Genomic DNA, 21040 nt, shown 5'->3' with positions numbered 1-21040 from the left:
GCACTGGTCAATTTTGAGATATTTGGCTTTCTTCACATTTTTATTCCCATCTATATTCTCAAGGTTTTTACAGAAGGGTTTGCTCATTTATAATTCACATGAATTTTTTTATATACAATTATATTCCTATAAACATGGTGAAAGTATTTTTTCTTTCTGGCCATTGACAGTATTTCCTGATTTATGAAGTGATAGAAATAGAGATCCAAAATCCCCTCAGTAAAAACCTTTGATGTCAGCAACATAACACTGGCTTTATCCAATGTTCAGATTTCTGTTCTGGAAATTTATGCAAATCATAAGATAATGCCTCATTTGCGTATTTAAAAATAACATTTCAGAAAACTTGTAACACAAAAATGTTTGCAATTGTTAATAAAATCAATCAAATGGGGAAGTATAATTATATCTAATTTTTTTAACCATAGTCACCTGGGTCTTACATTTTTAATTTAGCAATATAGGCCTATAAAATGCTTAATTCCTATGCAAACTGAGATGCTATAGTAAAAAAAGCCAGCCTGTAGCCCTTTAATATTGATTTAATTTCTTTTTTTTTTAAATCATACTTTTATCTCAAATTCTCAGTAGAGTATGAAGTGGATATTGTTCATGAAAACATCAGAATTGTAACATTTCAGTCCTGTTTTACACCACCAGAGGCCAGCAGAGTCATTCTGGTAATCAGTTGTACAGATTCATGTCATTCTCAATACTTCATTCTCTCAGGTGGACAGTTGGCTTTGTTCAGAATGGAATATTAACACACTGCTTAATGCACAGTATACATTATATGCTGCTTACTATTACCAAATAATATGTGAGACAGTATGCAATGACAAATTTTTCAGACATTGTTGTCACATGACCTCATTAATGCATCTTTAATTCAGTGAGTGACATCTAGTTATCATCCTAGAAATAAATATGGTTATTTAAACATTTTTTTTTTTAGTTCTATGTAAAAATGTCTAATAATTTGGTCCCTACAATATAGGTTAAACCTGTATACACACACACACACACACATGCTGAGTTTTCATGTTTTATGGGGACTTTCCATAGACATAATGATTTTTATAATGTACAAACTGTATGTTCTATTGCCTACCCAGCCGAAACCTATCCACCACAGAAAACTTAATTCAACACAAGACTTAATCTGAGCATCAGGTATCCGTACTGTGTGTGTTTATGTTTGACACAGTATTTTTGTTTTAACAGCAAATAACAGCGAACTGGACTGGAATAACTAGGAATGTAGGAAGTTTGTTTAGCAACTGGCAGAGGAGAGACAGACAGAAATAGCCTATAAAAAGTCAAATAAGATTTTTAAGTGCTAAAAAAATAGTTTATTTATTGCAATTCCTTATAGTAATGTTAATTTTTTGAACATGTCTTCAACTAAGCTATGCATTCACAAAGGTAACAGGATTGACATTTTTTAAATATTTAAATTGTTTATTTTTAGAGAGATACTTTAATGCTTATATTATAAACACAATGTAACGTAGATTTTTAATAAACATTTCTTTCTCTTACACAAAAAGATCTATATCTATGTATCAATCTCTCAGCTGAACTGCAGTGACCCTCGTTCAGGACAGCGGGTGTTTGTGCTGGAGGGGGCGGGCGAGATCTCAGCAGATCTCAGAGCTCGAGCGGCTCCTCTTTCTCGTGTCTGCCGGTGTTTTGTGTGTGTTTGTGTCTCGGCAGATTCTCTATCTTTCGGATATGAGGGATCGTGTGTGCTTCTTTTAATCGCGTTTGTCTGGATGAACTAATGGAGTGACCGCAGAAGCGCGGCTCTGCGCGGATCATCGGAGCCCGTTATCCCGGACAGAGACCCGCTTTGTTCGGCCAATAATAAACGAATCGCGTCTACTATCGAAATGAACGACACGGAGAAAGAGAATAAATCTGATGAAGACTCAGAGTCTCTGGAGGAAGAGGAGGTTGACCCGAGGATTCAGGTACAGAGCAACAAAATCCATTTCGACTGATGCATCTGAGAATTTACATCGACAAAATCCATTTAAACCGGATTAACGAAACTCGACTGAATACGTATGGGCTATGTTATTTGGCTGTATTGATATGTTATATTGTTCTATATGCCGATTTTTATAAGTCATTCCTGTTTAACCTTCCCTAAACCAGAACTGTGGTTCGACTAGGTCAAACTCTTTTTGGATTAAAGCTCGATCAGATCGTATCATATAAATTCATCAGAAGTCTATAGGCACCGATAATCCGATCAGATAATGTTCTGTTTGTTCAGATTGTTCAACAGCTGGTGTTTGATTCTTTCAGGGGAACCCCATTGTGACTTCATCTGTTATATTCTGTTACATTGTTTCATTGTTTGTTATATTTAGGAACCGCGTTGACAATCAGAGACATTTGATGTCATATTTAGAATTAATTTTCCTTTTTAGACAAAACAGTTGAGTTCACGTGCACTGCATGCAGAATTAAGACTCGTTTATGAAGTGTTAGATTCCTATTATGATCTACAGTGACCCCTAAAAGTATTTGGACATTATATGATATATTTATATATATATATGTATATATAAACAGATTTTAGAGTCAATTATTATTTAAAATTAATAACCTTTAATACCAGGTTGTTTGACCTAGCACTATGTAAAAAAAAAAATGCACTATATTAAAATCACCAAAACATCAGTCATAAACACATTTTCTAATGCAGTGACATGCAGATATTTTTAAGCATGATTTCAGTGTCCATATAATTGTCTTTTTTAACACACTATCTATCGTTTTTTCATTTGAAACCTTCTTGGAAATCCTTTAAAGAAATGTTTTGCTTCAAAAGTGCACTTGCTTTCTTTACAAACTGACACTTTAATCTTGGTAAGAAATTGCTGCAAAGAACCATGGAGACACCTTTATATCTAAGACTGTGCTAGTTGTGCTAGATGAACTGGTTTTTCATCCTCCACCCATGAAAGAAAATATTCTCATAATGAAAACAACAGTGTGAAACATCTGTGTGTCATCAACGTGTAGCTAACATCGGAGGAAAACATACATATGAGTGTTGGGTTACTTGAATAACACTTTCCAGATGTTGCTGGCATTGCAACAGACATCTTACTGCGATCTCAAATGGCTTTATCTCTTCTACAGGGTGAACTGGAGAAACTGAATCAGTCTACAGATAACATCAACAGATGGGAGACAGAACTGGAGGTAAGGTTCACATGTCTGCTTTCTGCTGTCACTGTTTTTGCTGAAAATGTTGCAGGCGGAATTCCAAAGACATGTCTAAACGCTCGGCACCCTCCCCCTTCCGGCACTGACCAATGGAAAGTTTCTGTTCTGTGACTGACACCCTTTCTATCTGCTGAGCAGACAGAGGAAATCTCTCCTATCCGAGTCTGGAATTCCTGCTCTGAAAGCCACAAGCCTCAACCGCTAAAGAAGTAGTTTAGGAAAATGTACTGAGCCTCATTCCATTCCAAACCCATGACTGACTTTCTTCTGTGGAAGACAAAAGGAGATACAAATAATAGTAAATTGCCAGTTGCTAAACTAGCACAAGAAATATCCATTTCCATGTTTTGTTTCAGCTGATTTATGATTTCCTTTTTGAATACAGCATACAGTATGTACCCTTACAAAAATAATATGCTGGTACCATGGTAAAGGCAAGGTGTCAGATGGCAATAACATGGTAGTCTGAAGTATTTAAAATAATACCATGGTACTACCAAAAAACGTTTTGTTAGTGTAAGAAATAATAAGCAAAATGCAGTCGTAATCTATGTAAGGATCAGTGTTGGGAGTAATGCATTATGCAAGTTATGTAATCAGATTACTTTTTTCAAGTAAAGTAATGCATTACTTTTAAATTTACAACAAAATATGAGTTACTTTTTAAAATAAGTAACACAAGTAACTTTGTTTTCCCATGTATTGACTGACAGCTCTTCCTCAAAGTGAATAAAAACAGTGAAAATCTGCAAATCTGTAATAATTAATTAAATATGTTAAATTATAGAAATATACATGTATTTAATCTCACTTTAATAAGCAGTGTCTTTGCTTGCATGTTTTTTTGTTATTAAAAACCATGCAAGCCCAGCTCAGGTGACAAAAAGTAACGCAAAAGTAATGTAACGCATTACTTTCCATAAAAAGTAACTAAGTAACGCAATTAGTTACTTTTCTAGGCGGTAACGCAATATTATAACATATTACTTTTAAATGTAACTTTCCCCAACACTGGAACACTGTAAAAAAATATTTTCATGATTTGTTATCACAACATTTTTTCTTTTGTCAAATCAACTTAAATAATTAATGTGGTTCAGATAACATAATATTTTGAGTTTCTGTTGATTAAACCAATCGCCTTCATTGTATTAACTCAAATTTTTAATTTCAATGGACTCAAAATTTTAAGGCATCCTGGTAACTTGCTTTTTTAAGTTAAACCAACAATTCTTTTTTACAGTGTAATGATTACTGTAAAATTTGCATTATATATCTGTATATGTGATTATTAGATCTTTTTTGTAAAAATATTTTATCTCAACTTACGTAGAATCAGTGTTATTTTAGTATTTTTCTATACTATTATAGTTTTATTCATATTTTCAATTAGCTGTTATTGTTCAAATTTCAGTTTTCATTTTAATTTGACTTTCATTTATAGTAGTTTTGTTATGTGGTAAGGCAACATTTCTAACTTTTGTTTAGTTTGTTTTTCATCTAATATTTATATTTGATTTTATTTTAGCTTTATATCAATTAACAATTTTTAATAGTTTTAGTTTTATAAGTTGGTAACACTTTACAACAAGGTTTCATTTGTTAACATTATTAACTAACATGAACTAACCATGAGCAATACATTTGTTACAGAATTTATTAATTGTTGTTAACGTTAGTTAAATAAAAATCCAGCTGTTCATTGTTTGTTCATGTTAGTTCACAGTGCATTAACTAATACAGCATTTGATTTTAATAATGTATTAGTAAATGCTGAATTTAACATTAACAAAGATTAATAAATGCTGCAGAAGTGCAGTTCATTATTAGTTCATGTTAACTAATGCCTTATTGTAAACTAATACCTTATTGTAAAGTATTACCCATAAGTCTTTTTAAAGTCCTCTATTAGTCTTATTTCAGATTCATGACTATTTGTTCCTCATCCTCATTTTTTTTTTTTTTTTAAATGACAAATACTCACTCACAGTTCTCTGTATTTCACTGTATTTGGCCTGTGGTTAATCACCACAACAAACCAGGAAGTGTCATTCTGTCAGAGGAAGTCTAAATCCCTCTTACGTGTCTTTTGTCACTGAGGTCCTGTGTGGAAGGATGTAGATGTCAGTGTGTTTAAATATGTCATTTGAGCGACCAAACCCACTTTATAACAGATTCATGACCGGCAGAACTGGACACGATATACACACACACGCACGACTCAACCTCACTGCCCGACTGCTCATCTTATGCAACAAACGTGATTGTTTCTTTCTGCTGAGGGGGGAGTTTTCTGTCTAGAAAGCAGGGTGTAGATTCCTTCTTAACTGGGTTAAATGCTGAATTGAGTTAGCTGAAGCAGCGCTTTTCAGGGAGCAACAAAAGGCTGATTATTGAAGCGTTTCATTACTGTGAAACTGAAAGATGGACGCATATAATTCAGAGAGATTCCTGAGCATACAGTGCATGTTGCTTGGATATGATGAGCCTTTCAGTGCACTGAGATTTATTCAGGATTCACAGACAGCATGTACTTTAATTCACACTTCAGTATACCTGTAAACACAAAGACAAGAATTCAGTAGTTAATAGAGCTAAAGATCAGAATACTGTGATGTCCAGGGAGTCAATTCAACCTTAGACAGCACTGTTCGCTGATGCATATTGCACAAAAAAAATCAATCTGATTTGCTAGCTTTATTCAGTTTTCAGGAGTGTGAATGTACTTTATCAGGAAACAAAGTTGTGTTAAGTTCCTAGTGGTTTTAATGAAGAGCTACCCACTGAATATGACAGATTTGTGAGGTTTGTGCCATTGAATATTGAGATTCAGTGCCACAGACCAAGCAAACATTCAAAGTTTTGTTTGAGACACTTGACTTGTGATTTTAGATTTACTCACCACCAACATTTTTCTCTGCAGGATTCCCGGCAGAAGTTTCGCGCTGTCCTAATGGAGGCCACAGTCAAGCTGGATGAGCAGGTCAAGAAGATCGGTAAAGCCGTAGAAGACTCAAAACCGTACTGGGAGGCCAGGAGGGCGGCTCGCCAGGTGAGCTGTTTGTTTTGTCACAGCAGTGAGTTTGCATGGTGTAGAATCTTCTGGAATCTTGTCTAGGGAATAAATGATTAGGAAAAACACATCTAGAGCCTTTTAAACTTTAAGGAATATAGTTGTTCACTACTGTGAAAAGGAAAGCAAAATTATGCAATGAAGGATTGGATGTTGCCATAGAGGCCTGTTGAACAGCAGGAAACAGCTGATGACCCGGTTCAGCGGGTGTTCACTAGAAAACCTGGCATGACTTTGGTTTACATAATATTACTGTACCAGTATGTATAAAATTGGATAAACTATGAATCTATGTGCAAAGTAACTATGTTGAAAGTACCATAGCATATCTAGAGCTGGACAGTATATTAAAAATATTCATAATTCCTATGCTTGTGATACAAAATCATGAATATTGCAATGATTTTTGCTTTTATATTTTACAGCAATAATATTTTTTTTTAGACATGAAGCAAACATGTTCACGATGTAGATCTGCTCTGAAAGAATACGACTCAATTTTCAGAGGACGAGTTTTTAAGAAAAACATGTTTGCCCCAGTTTAACTTCTCATAATCACATGACCACCTTCCAGCCCCAAACACAGCCTGCGCTGTCAGCTTCTCAATAATGAATGACCTGCAGTTCAGCGTACACACGCAGGGTAATTTGTTTGCAAACAGGCCTTGGCATTTCCTATAGATAGAAACAGCTAAGGAGAGAAGACTGAACATGACATCCTTCTAATGTGTCTAAGTGCATGAAAAGCCTCTTCTCCTCAGAACATCTTAGCAACTACCCACAACACTTTAGCATAGTGACAGTTATTATTACAACCAAAATGTAGTTTTTAATATGAACAAGCATCTGCCGTTAGCAGTGTTGCCAAGTCCGCGGAATTGGGCTACTTTAACACTGTTGCCTTGGCTTGTTTTTTATGTCCACCGGTTAAAGCGACCCCAAATAACATGATATTTTCCCCTGAAATGCGAATTTTAGCAGGAATGCGGATTTTATCCCCCAGATGACAATTTGGCTAATTTTGAGCAGCAATTGGGTGGGTTTTGTAGTGAAAACCTGGCAACCCTGGTCGTTAGTGTCATGTGAATGTGTGTGAGGATGGATTTGAGATCCCTGCTGCTTTCAGCCATGAAATTCTCCATATTATCACCTTGTGACAGTGATAAATCAGCACAAATGTTGCACTCAAAGAGTCATAAAAGAGCTTTTTATATCCAAGAGGTGCCTTTAGTGAGAGTTCAGCTCAGCTTCTGGCTCTAACGCAGTTATAACACAGTCAAAACCAAACAGAGGTGCAGTGTGTTTATGATCATAGATATACAGTGTATATTCAAATGTTTGGGCTCGAAGAGTTTTTATTTATATTAAAATAATTTAAGATCATTTATTTGATCAAAAATACAGTAAAAACAGTAATATTGTGAAATATCATTACACTTTAAATACCTGTTTTCTATGTGAATAGAAATGAAAACAGTTGCGTTGCTTTATATTTGCTTCAAACCGTTATACATTTTCCTTTCAGGATTCTTTGATGAACAGAAAGTTTAAAAGAACAGCATTTATTTGAAATAGAATCAATCTTTTGTAACATTTTACTGTCACTTTTGATGAATTTAATACATCCTTGATGAATAAAAGTATTAATTTCTTTAAGAAAATGGTCTGACCCAGACTTTTAACATACCAAGTTTTACATTGTTAACTACTTGCGGCAAGCTGATTGGTTAGTGTCGCATATGCAGCCAATGAGCTTGCTGCTGAACATTTAAATGGCTGGTTAGTGTTCACTATAGCAGTTTGCAGCGCGCTTTCAGAGTTCTCATTAGATAAACTAATTTATTCTCAATTGAAGTGATGAAGAGATTGACTCTCACGAGAAAGCTGTGAGAAGCCTTCAGAAAGACAGAAGCTCCAGTCACTCGCTCATATTCTCAGTCTATTTTTAAACGCATTAAAACAAAACGATCTGACATTAGTCATGAGTGAGTAAAGTGCTGCCAAGAAAAAGACATTGTCAGCTAATCTTTTTAAAGCTCCTGATAAAACCTGATTTATTTAAGCTGAAGTAAACACAGATCATAAGTAACAAGTCATTAGACGTGTGTCTGCGAGACACCTTTAAGTCAACCTCAGCTCATGAACTGTCTTATTGTGAACAATATATCAAAGGAATGAGTGATGCACAATAATTCAGCACACACACACAGTTATGAATGTTAGCTAATGTGATTTAGTGGCTTGATTTAATCTTAATATGCATTATATCAACTTGTTTGAACTGTGTACAGCTGAAGTCAGTGTGTGTGTGTGTGTGTGTGTGTACATTTGTCTGCACTGGTAATAAAATGAAGGTGGTCTTGTGTAACTGTCCTGTCAACACTTTAAAAGACCACCATGATCTGTCTGTGTCAGTAGGTGAGACACACAGCTAAGACTGGCAGTGCCAGCTGTCTCTCAGTCAGAGTGCCAACGCCCACTTTACAGCCAATCAGAACACAGTACACGATCACACATCCACTGACCTACAGCTGAGCAGATAGATAGATAGATAGATAGATAGACAGATGGGTGTGTCTTTGAACAGTTCCCTGTGTTCAGTGTGTTCTGGCGTGTCTCTCACCTCTCATTCTGCTGGCATCTGTTCTGTCCTGTGGCACGTGAGCAGCAGGCATCAGACATCAATGACAGATGACTCCAGCACGTGTCAGCTGACCTCACACCTCACGTCCCTTCACAGCATGTGAGTCTGTGAGTGTTAATTAGAGATGAGCAGAGGTTTTAAAAAAGAGACACAGACACGCGCACACACACACACACACACACACACACACACACCACACTATCATGGACGAATCAAGGTCATTTGAACAGACAGTACATGAAGGTGTGATCCAGACTGAGACTGCATTTGATTTGCTACTGCTGCTGCAGCATCTCGTATGCAAATGTAGAACTATTTTAGTTCATTGCTCAGTTGGACATTAAAATATTCAAAAATCTCTGAGTTTCTGCTGACATTGGTTATGTTCAAAATGGCATACTACCATACTACTCATACTGTTTCTGCAGTATACTGTGCATAGTATTGACATGCATAAAATGCACACATGACATGCTACATTTGCTGCAAATTGCACATTTACCCACTGACAGATCTTACTATCAACCCACTAATTTTACTCATAATATTTGTTCAGTATGCATTATGGACACAGTGAAAATGTGCACATTTTCTGTATTCATAGAATACCTGGATGGATTTGCTGAAATGTGGACATGTATAAAACAGAGCTAACTGCAAGGAATATTTTATCAGATAATGCATTTCACTTGACTTAACCTTGTATTTACAGCGTGATGAATTAATCAAATATCGGGCTTTTTAAACATCTTTTCCTAGACTCAATATTTGATTTGTCAAAATAAAATAATAGTTGTAATTTCTGAGATGATAACTGAATTGAGGTCATATGACAACATTTGTATTATACGTAAGCAGTAAGCAATAAGGTACAAGAGGCTGTGCTGTATCGGCCGTGACTTATTCACGATACAGCACTAGCCTCGAGTACCTTATTGATTTTATAAAACGGTTACCACACAATACAAATATTAAAGCCAAAAATATGTATCAATGCAACTTTCATGAAGTAAACTTTACCTAAAGCCTTCCTTCCGCCGGAAAAAATAGTCCCTGACCGTGAACAGCAACAGAAGTTACATTATTACGCCATTAGATGGCGGCAAAGACTGTCTTTACGAGTGTGTCAGTCAGTAGCGAAGACTTTTACATTGAGAAGACTGAATTGTTGTGAACACGGAACAAAACGCAACTGACAAATGCTTTGACTAGCGCTGTCAGTCACGGGAAAACCCCTTAACTTTTAAAAGGACAAGATAATACATCGACATTTAAACAGATTTTTTTATTATGAACTTAGGACTGACCTGAAGGAAAATGCTAACTCTGAATGCAGGTAATAAACTCGCTCACTCGATCTTTTTCTCACAATACTCTTCTACATAATACAATAAGCGTCAATGAACAATATCAATTGAGAACATACAGTTTATGTTGCTAAGAGTAGTTGCTAAGGGTGTTGTGTAGTGATACACAGATCCATTGGGTGAAGCGGTCATAGCCGTGTTTTATTGTGAATAAAACACAGCTATTGACCAATCAGAATCAAGGACAGGAACTAACCGTTTTATAATATTATTGATTGTTGCACACTGCATCACATGCAATTTAAAAAAAAAAAAATAGTAGGCAGAATACAGGATGCAATGTAGTATTCAGTGAACTAGTGTTCCATTTCGGAACACTGGAAATGCTGAACTTCCTGTTTTCCACACAGATATTCAGGCTTCAATTTAACATTTAGTAAACAGTTTTAACATAAACTAATGCACTTAATGTGATGCATATTTGTCAGTCATACATAAACAGGTAGGATTTCTGTAATAGTACTAATAAACTGAATATGTTTTAAGCGGGTTTATATATTAGTCATCAACGAATACAGCTTGTTTCAATCTCAGACATTTTAACTGAATATTGTTTTCTACAGCTAGACATGTTCAACTGAATAATTTTTTTTTTTTTACAATGAATGAACATATTTCTGCTGATTCTAAGCCATATAAATAAATGCATTTTAAAAATATGATTATTTAAATAAAATCAAATAGATGGTTAATAGTAAACTGTGCTTTTGCACTTCAGGGCACCATATTTTTCTGTAAAAGCAAGAAAATTTTAATTTTATGTCAAATGAATGGACAGAGAGAGATAGTGAGAAAGAGAGGAAGCTTGGATTGCATAAATCATGGAGAGTCATGAAGAAAGAGCCGGATTGTTTACTCTGAGCCCTGTGGATCTGTGCAGATGGAAAACAGCCGTCTTTGTCTCATTTTGGATGAAGTAGTGGAATTCCACTAGTTTGCTTAATGACGCTGGGAGATCGACAGTCTCACTCGTGCATGAAAGATGTTCATATGTGTTTGCATGAAGGGTAGTCAATTAATCTGTGTGATCATGCTAAAAGCAGCAGGAGGAAGTTTGTAGATTATTTACAGTGAAGTAAACATGCAAACATACTTCTGCATTTACGACGAATGCTAATAAAAACACGGGGAAGTTTCCTGTGTTTAAAGAAGAGTTATTGTGTCAGTAAAGTGACTTGTTTTTCTGCATTTCTTCGGGTGGATAAACTTGCTTTGTTTGTCAAAGCGGTAAGAAGTGGGTCACAGTTTTTAGTAGGTCAGACAGAGTTTAGGGTGTGTCGAGGTGATTCTGCATCTTCAGATCATACTGAGGTCATTAAATGTTAATTGAACATGATTTCAGCGCAGAGTGAACGCTGCTCATGAAAAATCCATCATGTCTGCCTGAGTTTGGGAAGAAAATAGGTCAGCAAACCAGAGAAAATCAGATACTTGTGCTGCCTGTCAAACACATTACCAGGAGGAAAAATGAACAGTATAAAACATTTCTCAGTCCAGACACACAGAACATAGCAAGTGTGTGTGAACAGACAGGCAGATGAGCGAGTGTGTGTGATTTTGACCTTAAAAAAAAGTGCGAACCTTTATTGACGTAACTCTAATCTGTCATTGCAGTGATTACAGAGCTCAGCTTCACCTGACCTTAACCTTGACCTTATGAGTGAAAGTGTCTGAAGGCTTGTGTTGGCAATGGCCCTGTTTACACCCGGTATTAAGAAGCATTTTGGTCGATCAGTTCACAAGTGGACGACGCTAAATAAAGGTGTATCTAAAACGTTTTGAGCTTGTCCACTTTTGACCACTTCCAGAGGTAGTTGAAAACACATTAGGCCGAATTGCTTTCATAGTGCACATGCTCATGTGGTCGAATGTGTTCAAACAGCCACAAAAGACTGCCTACTCTCCGGCTACTGACCTAATGCGTTAACATTATGGGAAGAGCACTAGCCAGACGGGATTTAAACTTTGTCAGCTGAAGACCCAAGTTTGATTTGAAGACAAAAAACATACCAAGCACAATGTCCTCTAACACTCACTCACAGACAGCGTTTAGCTGGTCTTGCGTCTGTCAGAACAGAAACGAAAGCTGATGCTCACCATATGCATAACTATTTTCTTCATTGATAAAATCTGAAATGTTTCTTGAGCAGCAAATCAACATATTGCATTGATTTCTGAAGACTGGAGTAATGATTTGAGCTTATGAAATGCAAAAAAAGGTTTGAACCTGCAACCTTTCAGTTGTCAGACCAGATCTTTAACTAGCCTAGTCTACAGCATCTCTCATTGTGCGTCAGTATGTGTAGAATCCCTCAGTGGGCCGTACTTCGGTCTGTAGGGTCTTCAGGAGCGCAGGTCATCACGAGTTACATAACAACAACAGTGACGGCTTTATGGCTGTCATTTCTCCAGACCCCGCCGAGCTGACACTGGAGCTCTTTATGACAGAGAAGCTCAGTCAAAATCACAGTATTATGAGCAACACACAATGAACTGTTGACAGATCAGGAGAAATGCATCATCTCTCATCAACTCTAGTGTAGGCTGCCGTTCTGGTTTACTCTGTGGTCATGTGATGCACAACTGGGTGTTGATTGAGTCATGGATTTTGTAATAGCCAGTACTAAAAAAAGCAGTGTGCACAACGGCTAATATAAAGAGTATAATAATATACACTGTTCAAAAGATTTTTAGTATGAAATTAATACTTTTATTCAGCAATGATACATTAAATTAATCAAAAGTGACAGTAAAGACATTTATAGTGTTACAAAAGATTTCGATTTCAAATAAATGCTGCTCTTTTGAACCTTTTATTTATCAAATGTGTCAATGTTTTCACAAAAACAAAGCGGCACAGTTTATTGAGCAGCAAATCAGCATATTAGAATGATTTCTGAAGGATCATGTGACACTGAAGACTGGAGTAATGATGCTGAAAATTCAGCTTTGGTCACAGAAAAAAATTACATTTTAAAATATATTCAAATAGAAAACAGTTATTTTACATTACAATAATATTTCACAATATTACTGTATTTTTAATCAAATAAATGCAGCCTTGGTGAACAGAAAAATCTTACTGACCCCAAAAATTTAAATGCTAGTGTGCTAATTAAATATAATACAGTTAAATGATACAGAAAATCAGACAAATCTTTGCTATTAAAATGTTTCCTAAAATCACTTAAAAACTGCCCCTCTGAGAAGCCAATGCAAATTCAATTATCAGTCTGGCTAATGTATCAGTGTACTGATTCAGATTCAGTGTCCAGCGTTTGCCCACGCAGACATGCCATCACATCCTTACATTAGCAGCAGCCTAAATGGAGCTATTGTTAGTGCTGTACATGCATTGTTTCATGATGTTGAATGGTCAGTTTTGAACAATGATCAGAAAGGTCAGTTCTGAACACGTTTGACATGACACATTACCCAACATAGTCATGAACCCGAGAAAACCAAGTGTGCCCTTCATCTCGCCAGTGCAAAGTGACGTCTGTGTGTGTGAGTCATCTGTCTGGAGTCTCTCTCTCTACCTGTACACTTCACTTAGCACTTCTGTATTCTTCCATGCAAAACAGAAATACAATGACGTTCACACAGCGTTGACCAAGCCACTGTGATTTTTAATGGACTGTGACACAGATAAAGAAAGCAAGCAAGCAAGAAATAAAGAAAAATATTAATATTATAAGTTAATATGAAACTAGTTTGATAAATTTGCTTATATCCTTGTCTGTGTAAAGTTATATATAGTTTTTTAATCTCCCGTCAGGACAGTAAAGACTTGATTACTTTTTGTAACACTCTTAAAAATAAAGGTTCTTTACTGGCATTGATGGTTCCATGAAGAACCTTCAACATCCATTGAATCTTTCCATTCCACAAAAGTTTCTTTAGAATTTTAAAATGTTCTTCATACTAAGAAACAAAAAGGTTCTTTTTAGAACTTTTCACTGAGAGGTTGTGGGGAAACAAAAATGTTTTTTCTGTTACATCACTGTGAAAACCCCCTTTGAAACCTTTATTTTTAAAAGTGAAGGATATAAGAAATAGACTGTCATCATAATGCAAACAGATCATAAACACATAGCTCGAAATTTATTTGCCTACAAAAGATGAAAATGACAATTCTGAAAACTTTACAGCTCAAATAATACATTTTTGTACAACAGAATTTATATGTAAGCAATAAACAAAAGCACAAGCTGCTTTTAAACCTTATAGATTTTAAGCTCATTACTGCAAACATAGTTCTTGTTTGGTTTTATAATCTGAGTTCAAATTGTTTTGTGCTAAACTCTATAGACCACTTCTGTGATGAACTTGTATTGAACCTAAAACATTCCTTCAAGATCTGAGTTTGTTTATAACTGAGAAAATCCCAAAATCCTCATGGATTTCAACTAATCTGCTGTCTGTCTGCACAGACTGAGGGTGAGATGATTGAGCTTTATGAAAAATACATCAGCTTCTTGTCTCAAGCTGTACTAGTTTTCTTTATGAATTCTTCAGCATGTAAGAGGGATCGTCTGTAAATGAGAGGCTCATCCCACAGAGAGGCAGAGCCTGGTCATGTGATATATTAAAGCTGAGCGACTAATGCTGTGACTGTCACTGATAAAGCTTTATGATTCATTGAGGGGAAATTAAAAGAAAACTAAAGATTAGATTGTGTGGTAACAGTTTACAGTAAGTTATGCTAACTAATGTTAACAAATGTAAAGTGTTACCAATCTTATTCACTTAAACACTCTTAAATCACATTGTAATTCTTTCATAAGTAGAAATATCTCACATTGTACTACTTGGCACTGAATGGTGGTACATTTGCGTCATCAATACAAATGAGTGAGTATTGACAGCAGCTGTTTACAACTGTATCTTGGTAACACTAAGGATGTGTCGTCATCATTTTACATAACAACATGTGCACACTTGAATCTGTCTGTTGCGCGTGCATTGCAAGAGATGAAGAATGTGAGCTGCTCGCTGAAAGCAGTTTCTGCTTAGACATGAATTATATATTAGTCTGCAAATTATGCTTCAGCAGCAGAGGTTCACTTCAGCAAATTATACCGGATTGTGTTCATACCAACTGTGAGTGGTGTTGAAGTCATAACCGAGTCTTTCTCGTGTCTTACAGGCTCAGGTAGAAGCTCAGAGAGCCACACAGGAGTATCAGCGAGCCATCGAGATCCTCCGGGCGGCGAAGGAGACCATCGCTCTGGCTGAGGAGCGTCTGTTAGAGGAGGACAGCAGGCAGTTTGACTCGGCCTGGCAGGAGATGCTCAACCACGCCACCCAGAGGGTGAGAGACACAAGACCACTGACCATAAACATACTATAGATCAGTTCCTTTAGCTGTAGACCACAGTTTACTGTTCTATGCTATGCAGTTAATTTGATCTGAACTGCTCTGATTGGCTCTTCCAGGTGATGGAGGCGGAGCAATGCAGGACCCGCAGTGAAATTGAGCACAGAGAAACGGCGACCAAATACAACGCCGCCATCAGCCACATGAGACAACTGGAGAAGAAGCTCAAACGCACCATCAACAAGTCCAGGTCAGAGGACATCCATCCATCCATCCATCCTTCTGTCTAGCCGTCGGTCCGTCTATCCACCCACTCAATCTATCCATCCATCCATCTGTCCGTCCGTCTATCCAGCCATCCATGCATCCATCCATCCATCTATTGACCCACCCACCCTTCCATCCATCTATCCCTCCATCCATCCATCCATCCATCCATCCATTCATTCATCCATCCATCCACCCCTCCCTCCATCCGTCCGTCCATCCACCCACTCAATCTATCCATCCATCCCTCCCTCCATCCATCCATCCATCCATCCTTCCCTCCGTCCATCTATCCCTCTGCCCATCCATCCTTCCCTCCGTCTATCCATCCATCCATCCATCCATCTATTGACCCACCCACCCTTCCATCCATCCATCCATCCATTGACCCACCCACCTTTCCATTCATCTATCCATCCATCCCTCCATCCATCCATCCATCTGTGTTTTTGATAAACATACACTACCGCTCATAAATTTTGGGGTCAGTAAGAATTTTTTTGAAAGAAATTACTACATTTATCCATCAAGGATGCATTAAATTGATCAAAAGTGACAATTAAGACATTTATAATATCACAAAAGATTTATATTTCAAATAAATGCTGTTCTTTTGAACATTAAATAATCCTGAAAAAAATGTATCACAGTTTCCATAAAAATACGAAGCAGCATGACTGTTTTCAACATTGATAATAATCAGAAATGTTTGACTTATTTAAAAAACATTAAAAATCTTACAGACCCAAAACTTAGTGTATTTACACTGAAATTATATTTTTCTTTCTGTCTTGATGTCAAAACGGTAACAAAAATGTAGAAGTCCACATAATGAATACGATGACATACAGTGCATTGCAATGCAAAGAAAAATCGAGAACAAATCGAAGTGTCTAAGATCATACATATAAATCATGTCGCAATGGACATAAAGAGGAGACACCCTAAAATCTTGCTGAAACAAGTTCTGCACGCACGGGCCCTAAATCATAGGAATTCATTTCAAACATGTCAATATTTGGAAATAAAATTATGTTTCCTTCAGAAAACCCACAAAATGTTTCCTCTCATCACATGTAAATGACTAAAAGTCTGTCAGTAGAGTGTGTCTTTCTGTTTGTCCGCCCCACCCCGGGCCTCTGCTGTCGCTGGGTTGTGGATGGAAGTGTAGTTCAGTGTGAGGCGTCTCTAATGTGTTCCAGATGTGTTTCTGCTGGTGGAATGTGCCGGTTCTTTCACAGAGCTCTGTTGTTGCCATGGAAACCGGCTCTGAGACTCACTCTGTCTAAATCGTTCTCTTTCTCTCCCTCTGCAGGCCGTACTTTGAATTAAAGGCGAAATATTATCTGCAGCTCGAGGTATGTCAGTTTTTACGTCAGTTTTTATTTTGCACGAAATAATATTTTAAGAACTTTTCATCCAAAAATCAAAGATTACTTTTTTATATAAATATATATTTTTTTTTCATTCATATTTATTTATATTTTATTTTATATTTTATTTAAAGAAAATGAAGGCTAGTTTTAAAACCATTAAATTGTTGTTGTTGTTTTTTTTGCTTTTCATGTCAAATAAGTACTAATTTCACCCCTAATTTTCATTACTGTAATGTGAATAAAATAATTTTTATTTTTAATTTGATATAATCAGAAATTATTTAAATTGTAAATTTATACATCAATGTAGTTTTTGCTGTACTGAATTTAATTTAGGTTGATTTATATAAATCATTGTATTACAGTAATTTTTGTATTATTTTTAAACTACTACAAATAATTGTGAATATAAATTTTAAAAATTATATTTAAAGATATTTTATTTAAATATTATGTTTTAATATATATTTTATGTTTTGTTTAAAAAAATACAGTGTGTAATAAAGTAATGGAAATCTCAGGAGAACCACCATTAAGAATAATGGGAATTACATTAAATAAATAAATAAATTTTTAAAAACATACAAGCGCACTACAATAATGAGAATACTTCAATTAAATGTTAATATAATTCTAAATTAAAACAATATTTTACAATTTTTTTAAAATTATATTTAAATATATAATTTTTAAATATTATGTGTTTTAATATATTATATATTTTATTTAAAAATACAGTATGTAATACAGTAATGAGAATCTCAGGAGAATCACCATTGTGTGGGGATAAAAACAATAAAAAATAAAATAAAATAAATAAATAGATAAATACATTTAAATAAATAAATAAATACATACATACATACATACAAATTTCATTTTTTTTCAAATTTTCATTTTCTTTAGACATTTTCTTTAGTTAATGTTTGCATGTTTTTAGTAATTCAAGAATATTCCTTTTAAAAACACAAACTAACATGTAGATTTGATCTGATTTTGATTATAAACATATGTGACCTGTTCTCCACTTTACCTTGTCCTCCATCTCCCATACAGCAACTGAAGAGACGGGTCGACGAGCGTCAGGCTAAACTGACCCAGGCCAAAGCCGAGTACAGGACGGCCCTTCGGAACCTGGAAACCATCTCAGATGAGATCCACGCACGCCGCCGACTCTCTGCCATGGGGCCCCGGGGCCGAGGGGTGGGGGCTGAAGATGACGGGGCTGCTACCGACGACATCGCCAACTTCAAAATGGAGTCTGATGGCATATCGAGTAAGTGAGATCATACATAATGCGCAGACAGATTTGATTCAGTTTGTAATAACAGCAGTACTGAAAAGAAACCAAAATATTTCACAAATATATAGTTTATTAGGTTTGAAATGGTATATGATATTTTGTTATCTGATCCAATAAAACCAAAATTATTTGAAATATACAATTCCAGGTTTATTAGACAACTAGATTGGGAAGCAAGCATGAGAATATTCAATATGCTGATGTCAACTCAAACCTGTGTTTGTTCTACAGTGATGTCTGTGAATTTCGAGGATAGCTGCAACGGCACAACATCAGAAGACGATCCCGAGACACAGTCCACCTGCAGCCTGAGCTCCACGTCTGCGCCTCTAGACCTGCCCTGTCCGTTCCCCTCCTCTTCCTCCCCGTATCCCCTGCTCTCGTCCTCCTGCCCGTACCCTTCCTCTTCCTCTTCGCCCCCGCCGTCCCTCTCTGCCGGTCCTGACCTGCTCCAGCTGCCCGGCTCGGGGTCTCTGGAGGGCTTCGAGCAGGTGTCTCCGGTGTTGGGCCCTCGCAGTGAGTGCAGCGGGGCCTCGTCACCAGACTGTGAACAGGAAAGAGGTGAGAGCCAAAAGTCCTTGAACCATGAGGACGATGAGAACCGACTCACATCAAGTTTAGTTTACTTGTCAAAGCCAATTTTACTTACATTTGATGAGTGTTAAGGGATTATTTCGTGTTCAATACAAGTTAAGCTCAATCAACAGCATTTCTAGCATGATGGTGATTATCCACAAACATTAAAGGGGACCTATAATGCCCCTTTTACAAGATGTAATATCAGTCTCTGGTGTCCTAGAATGTGTCTGTGAAGTTTCAGCTCAAAATACCCCACAGATCATTTATTATAGCTTGTCAAATTTGCCCCTATTTGGGTGTGAGCAAAAACACGCCGTTTTTGTGTGTGTCCCTTTAAATGCAAATGAGCTGCTGCTCCCGGTATATATATATTGTTACAAAATCACATTTTATTGTCTGGGGTCAAAAAAAAGTTATATTTTTGGCAAATGTAAAGGCTCTTGCACACCAAAAGTGAAATGAATAAGCCTCAGACTGAAGGAAATGCAAAAATTATGCCTTTACTTGTATTGAACCCGGAAAATTCCTTCAATTTCAGATAAGTTTCTGACATTAGCCAACATTCATTTGTTCTGAATAACTGAACAGATTCTCAACAGTTCATTGTGTTTTCTAACAGGTGAGAGAGCAGAGGGCGCAGAAGTTAAACCTGGAAGTACGAACAGCATCAGCAGTCAGAAAAGCTCCCACCTGGAGAAGAGCCTGCGCAGTTTATCTCTCCAAACTGCAGATGACACAGACACTCGTTCTTTCACTGTGACTTCCAACACACCAGCAGTGCTGCTTCTCAACAGTGTTTAAACTCCTGCTCTATAGGAACCCAAACCTTCAGCACAGGGGCCAAAGCAGGGGCCCGTATCTGAGACTACAGTATGACATGTCAGAGGAGCCATTGTGTGAAACTATTATCATCTCAGTGTTACGGACATCTCATCTCAGACTGATTTAAAACCAGAAAACCATGAAAGTATTAGAATTGTCATGCAGACATCAACTATGAAGTGACGGGAACTATATTGAACTTTTCATCATCACGGAGTGGATGTTCTTCATGTCTTCCTCAAATGTTTGTGTTGTGAATTTTTATGGGTGTTGACACACCTACTAACTGTTGTAGCATAAACAATTGTAAGTGACTGGATTAGTATGCATGGCACCACCTGATTCTCCGGCGACTAAGTAAATGAAGCTTACGATTGAAAGCGGTTAATGGGACGTCAGCCTTAGCAGAAGATATCTGCACTTGTTTTTCACTCTGTCGGCGTTGTGCGATGAACATTTCTATTGTCTTAGATTTACTCCACAGGTCGTAATGTAAGAGGGACTCATGTAGTTCAAAGCTATATATTTATACTCAGTGTTTATCTCGTTATCATGATGTTATCAATGTGTTTCCATGGCACAAAGTCCTTATTTGTGTAATAAACAGATGCTCACAGCACAAGTCACTTTCCACTGTTGTGATTTCACACAGTAAGACGTCTTTATTCCAAAACAGAGAGTCTTGATCTTGTGATCTTGGTCTTGAGACCTCACCAGACTTCAGACCTCATAGGTCTCAAACTTAAAGGGGTCCTTGATTATGATTTCACTTTTTTAACTTTAGTTAGTGTGGAATGTTGTTGTTTGAGCGTAAACAACATCTGCAAAGTTACGACGCTCAAAGTTCAATGCAAAGGGAGATATTTTCTTTTACAGAAATTGCTTTTTAAGGACTACAACAAACAGCTGGTAGGGACTACAACGAGATTCTTCCCGGGTAAGTGACATCACTAACCCTAAAATTTACATAAACCCCGCCCCCGAGAACACGCAACAAAGGGGGTGAGTCCATGTTGGGCTGCTTTAGAGAAGAGGAAGAGTTGTTG

General features: G+C 36.7%; 1 protein-coding gene across 1 annotated transcript; it reads left to right on the top strand.

Annotated features, from left to right (window-relative positions):
* The first annotated feature begins 1606 nt into the window (after nucleotides 1–1606).
* sh3bp5a (SH3-domain binding protein 5a (BTK-associated)) lies at nucleotides 1607–20616 on the top strand. The gene is made up of 9 exons (XM_051873641.1): nucleotides 1607–1973; nucleotides 3157–3219; nucleotides 6167–6295; nucleotides 15477–15641; nucleotides 15767–15897; nucleotides 17230–17272; nucleotides 18347–18566; nucleotides 18825–19154; nucleotides 19792–20616. Exons 1-9 carry the CDS (start codon nucleotides 1893–1895, stop codon nucleotides 19971–19973), a joined length of 1344 nt encoding a protein of 447 aa, XP_051729601.1. The 5' UTR covers nucleotides 1607–1892; the 3' UTR covers nucleotides 19974–20616.
* The last annotated feature ends 424 nt before the right edge of the window (nucleotides 20617–21040 follow it).

The sequence above is a fragment of the Ctenopharyngodon idella genome, chromosome 19 (genome assembly GCF_019924925.1).
Source record: "Ctenopharyngodon idella isolate HZGC_01 chromosome 19, HZGC01, whole genome shotgun sequence".
In the NCBI taxonomy this organism is placed as follows: domain Eukaryota; kingdom Metazoa; phylum Chordata; class Actinopteri; order Cypriniformes; family Xenocyprididae; genus Ctenopharyngodon; species Ctenopharyngodon idella.
This window is presented reverse-complemented; position numbering and strand designations above follow the sequence as displayed.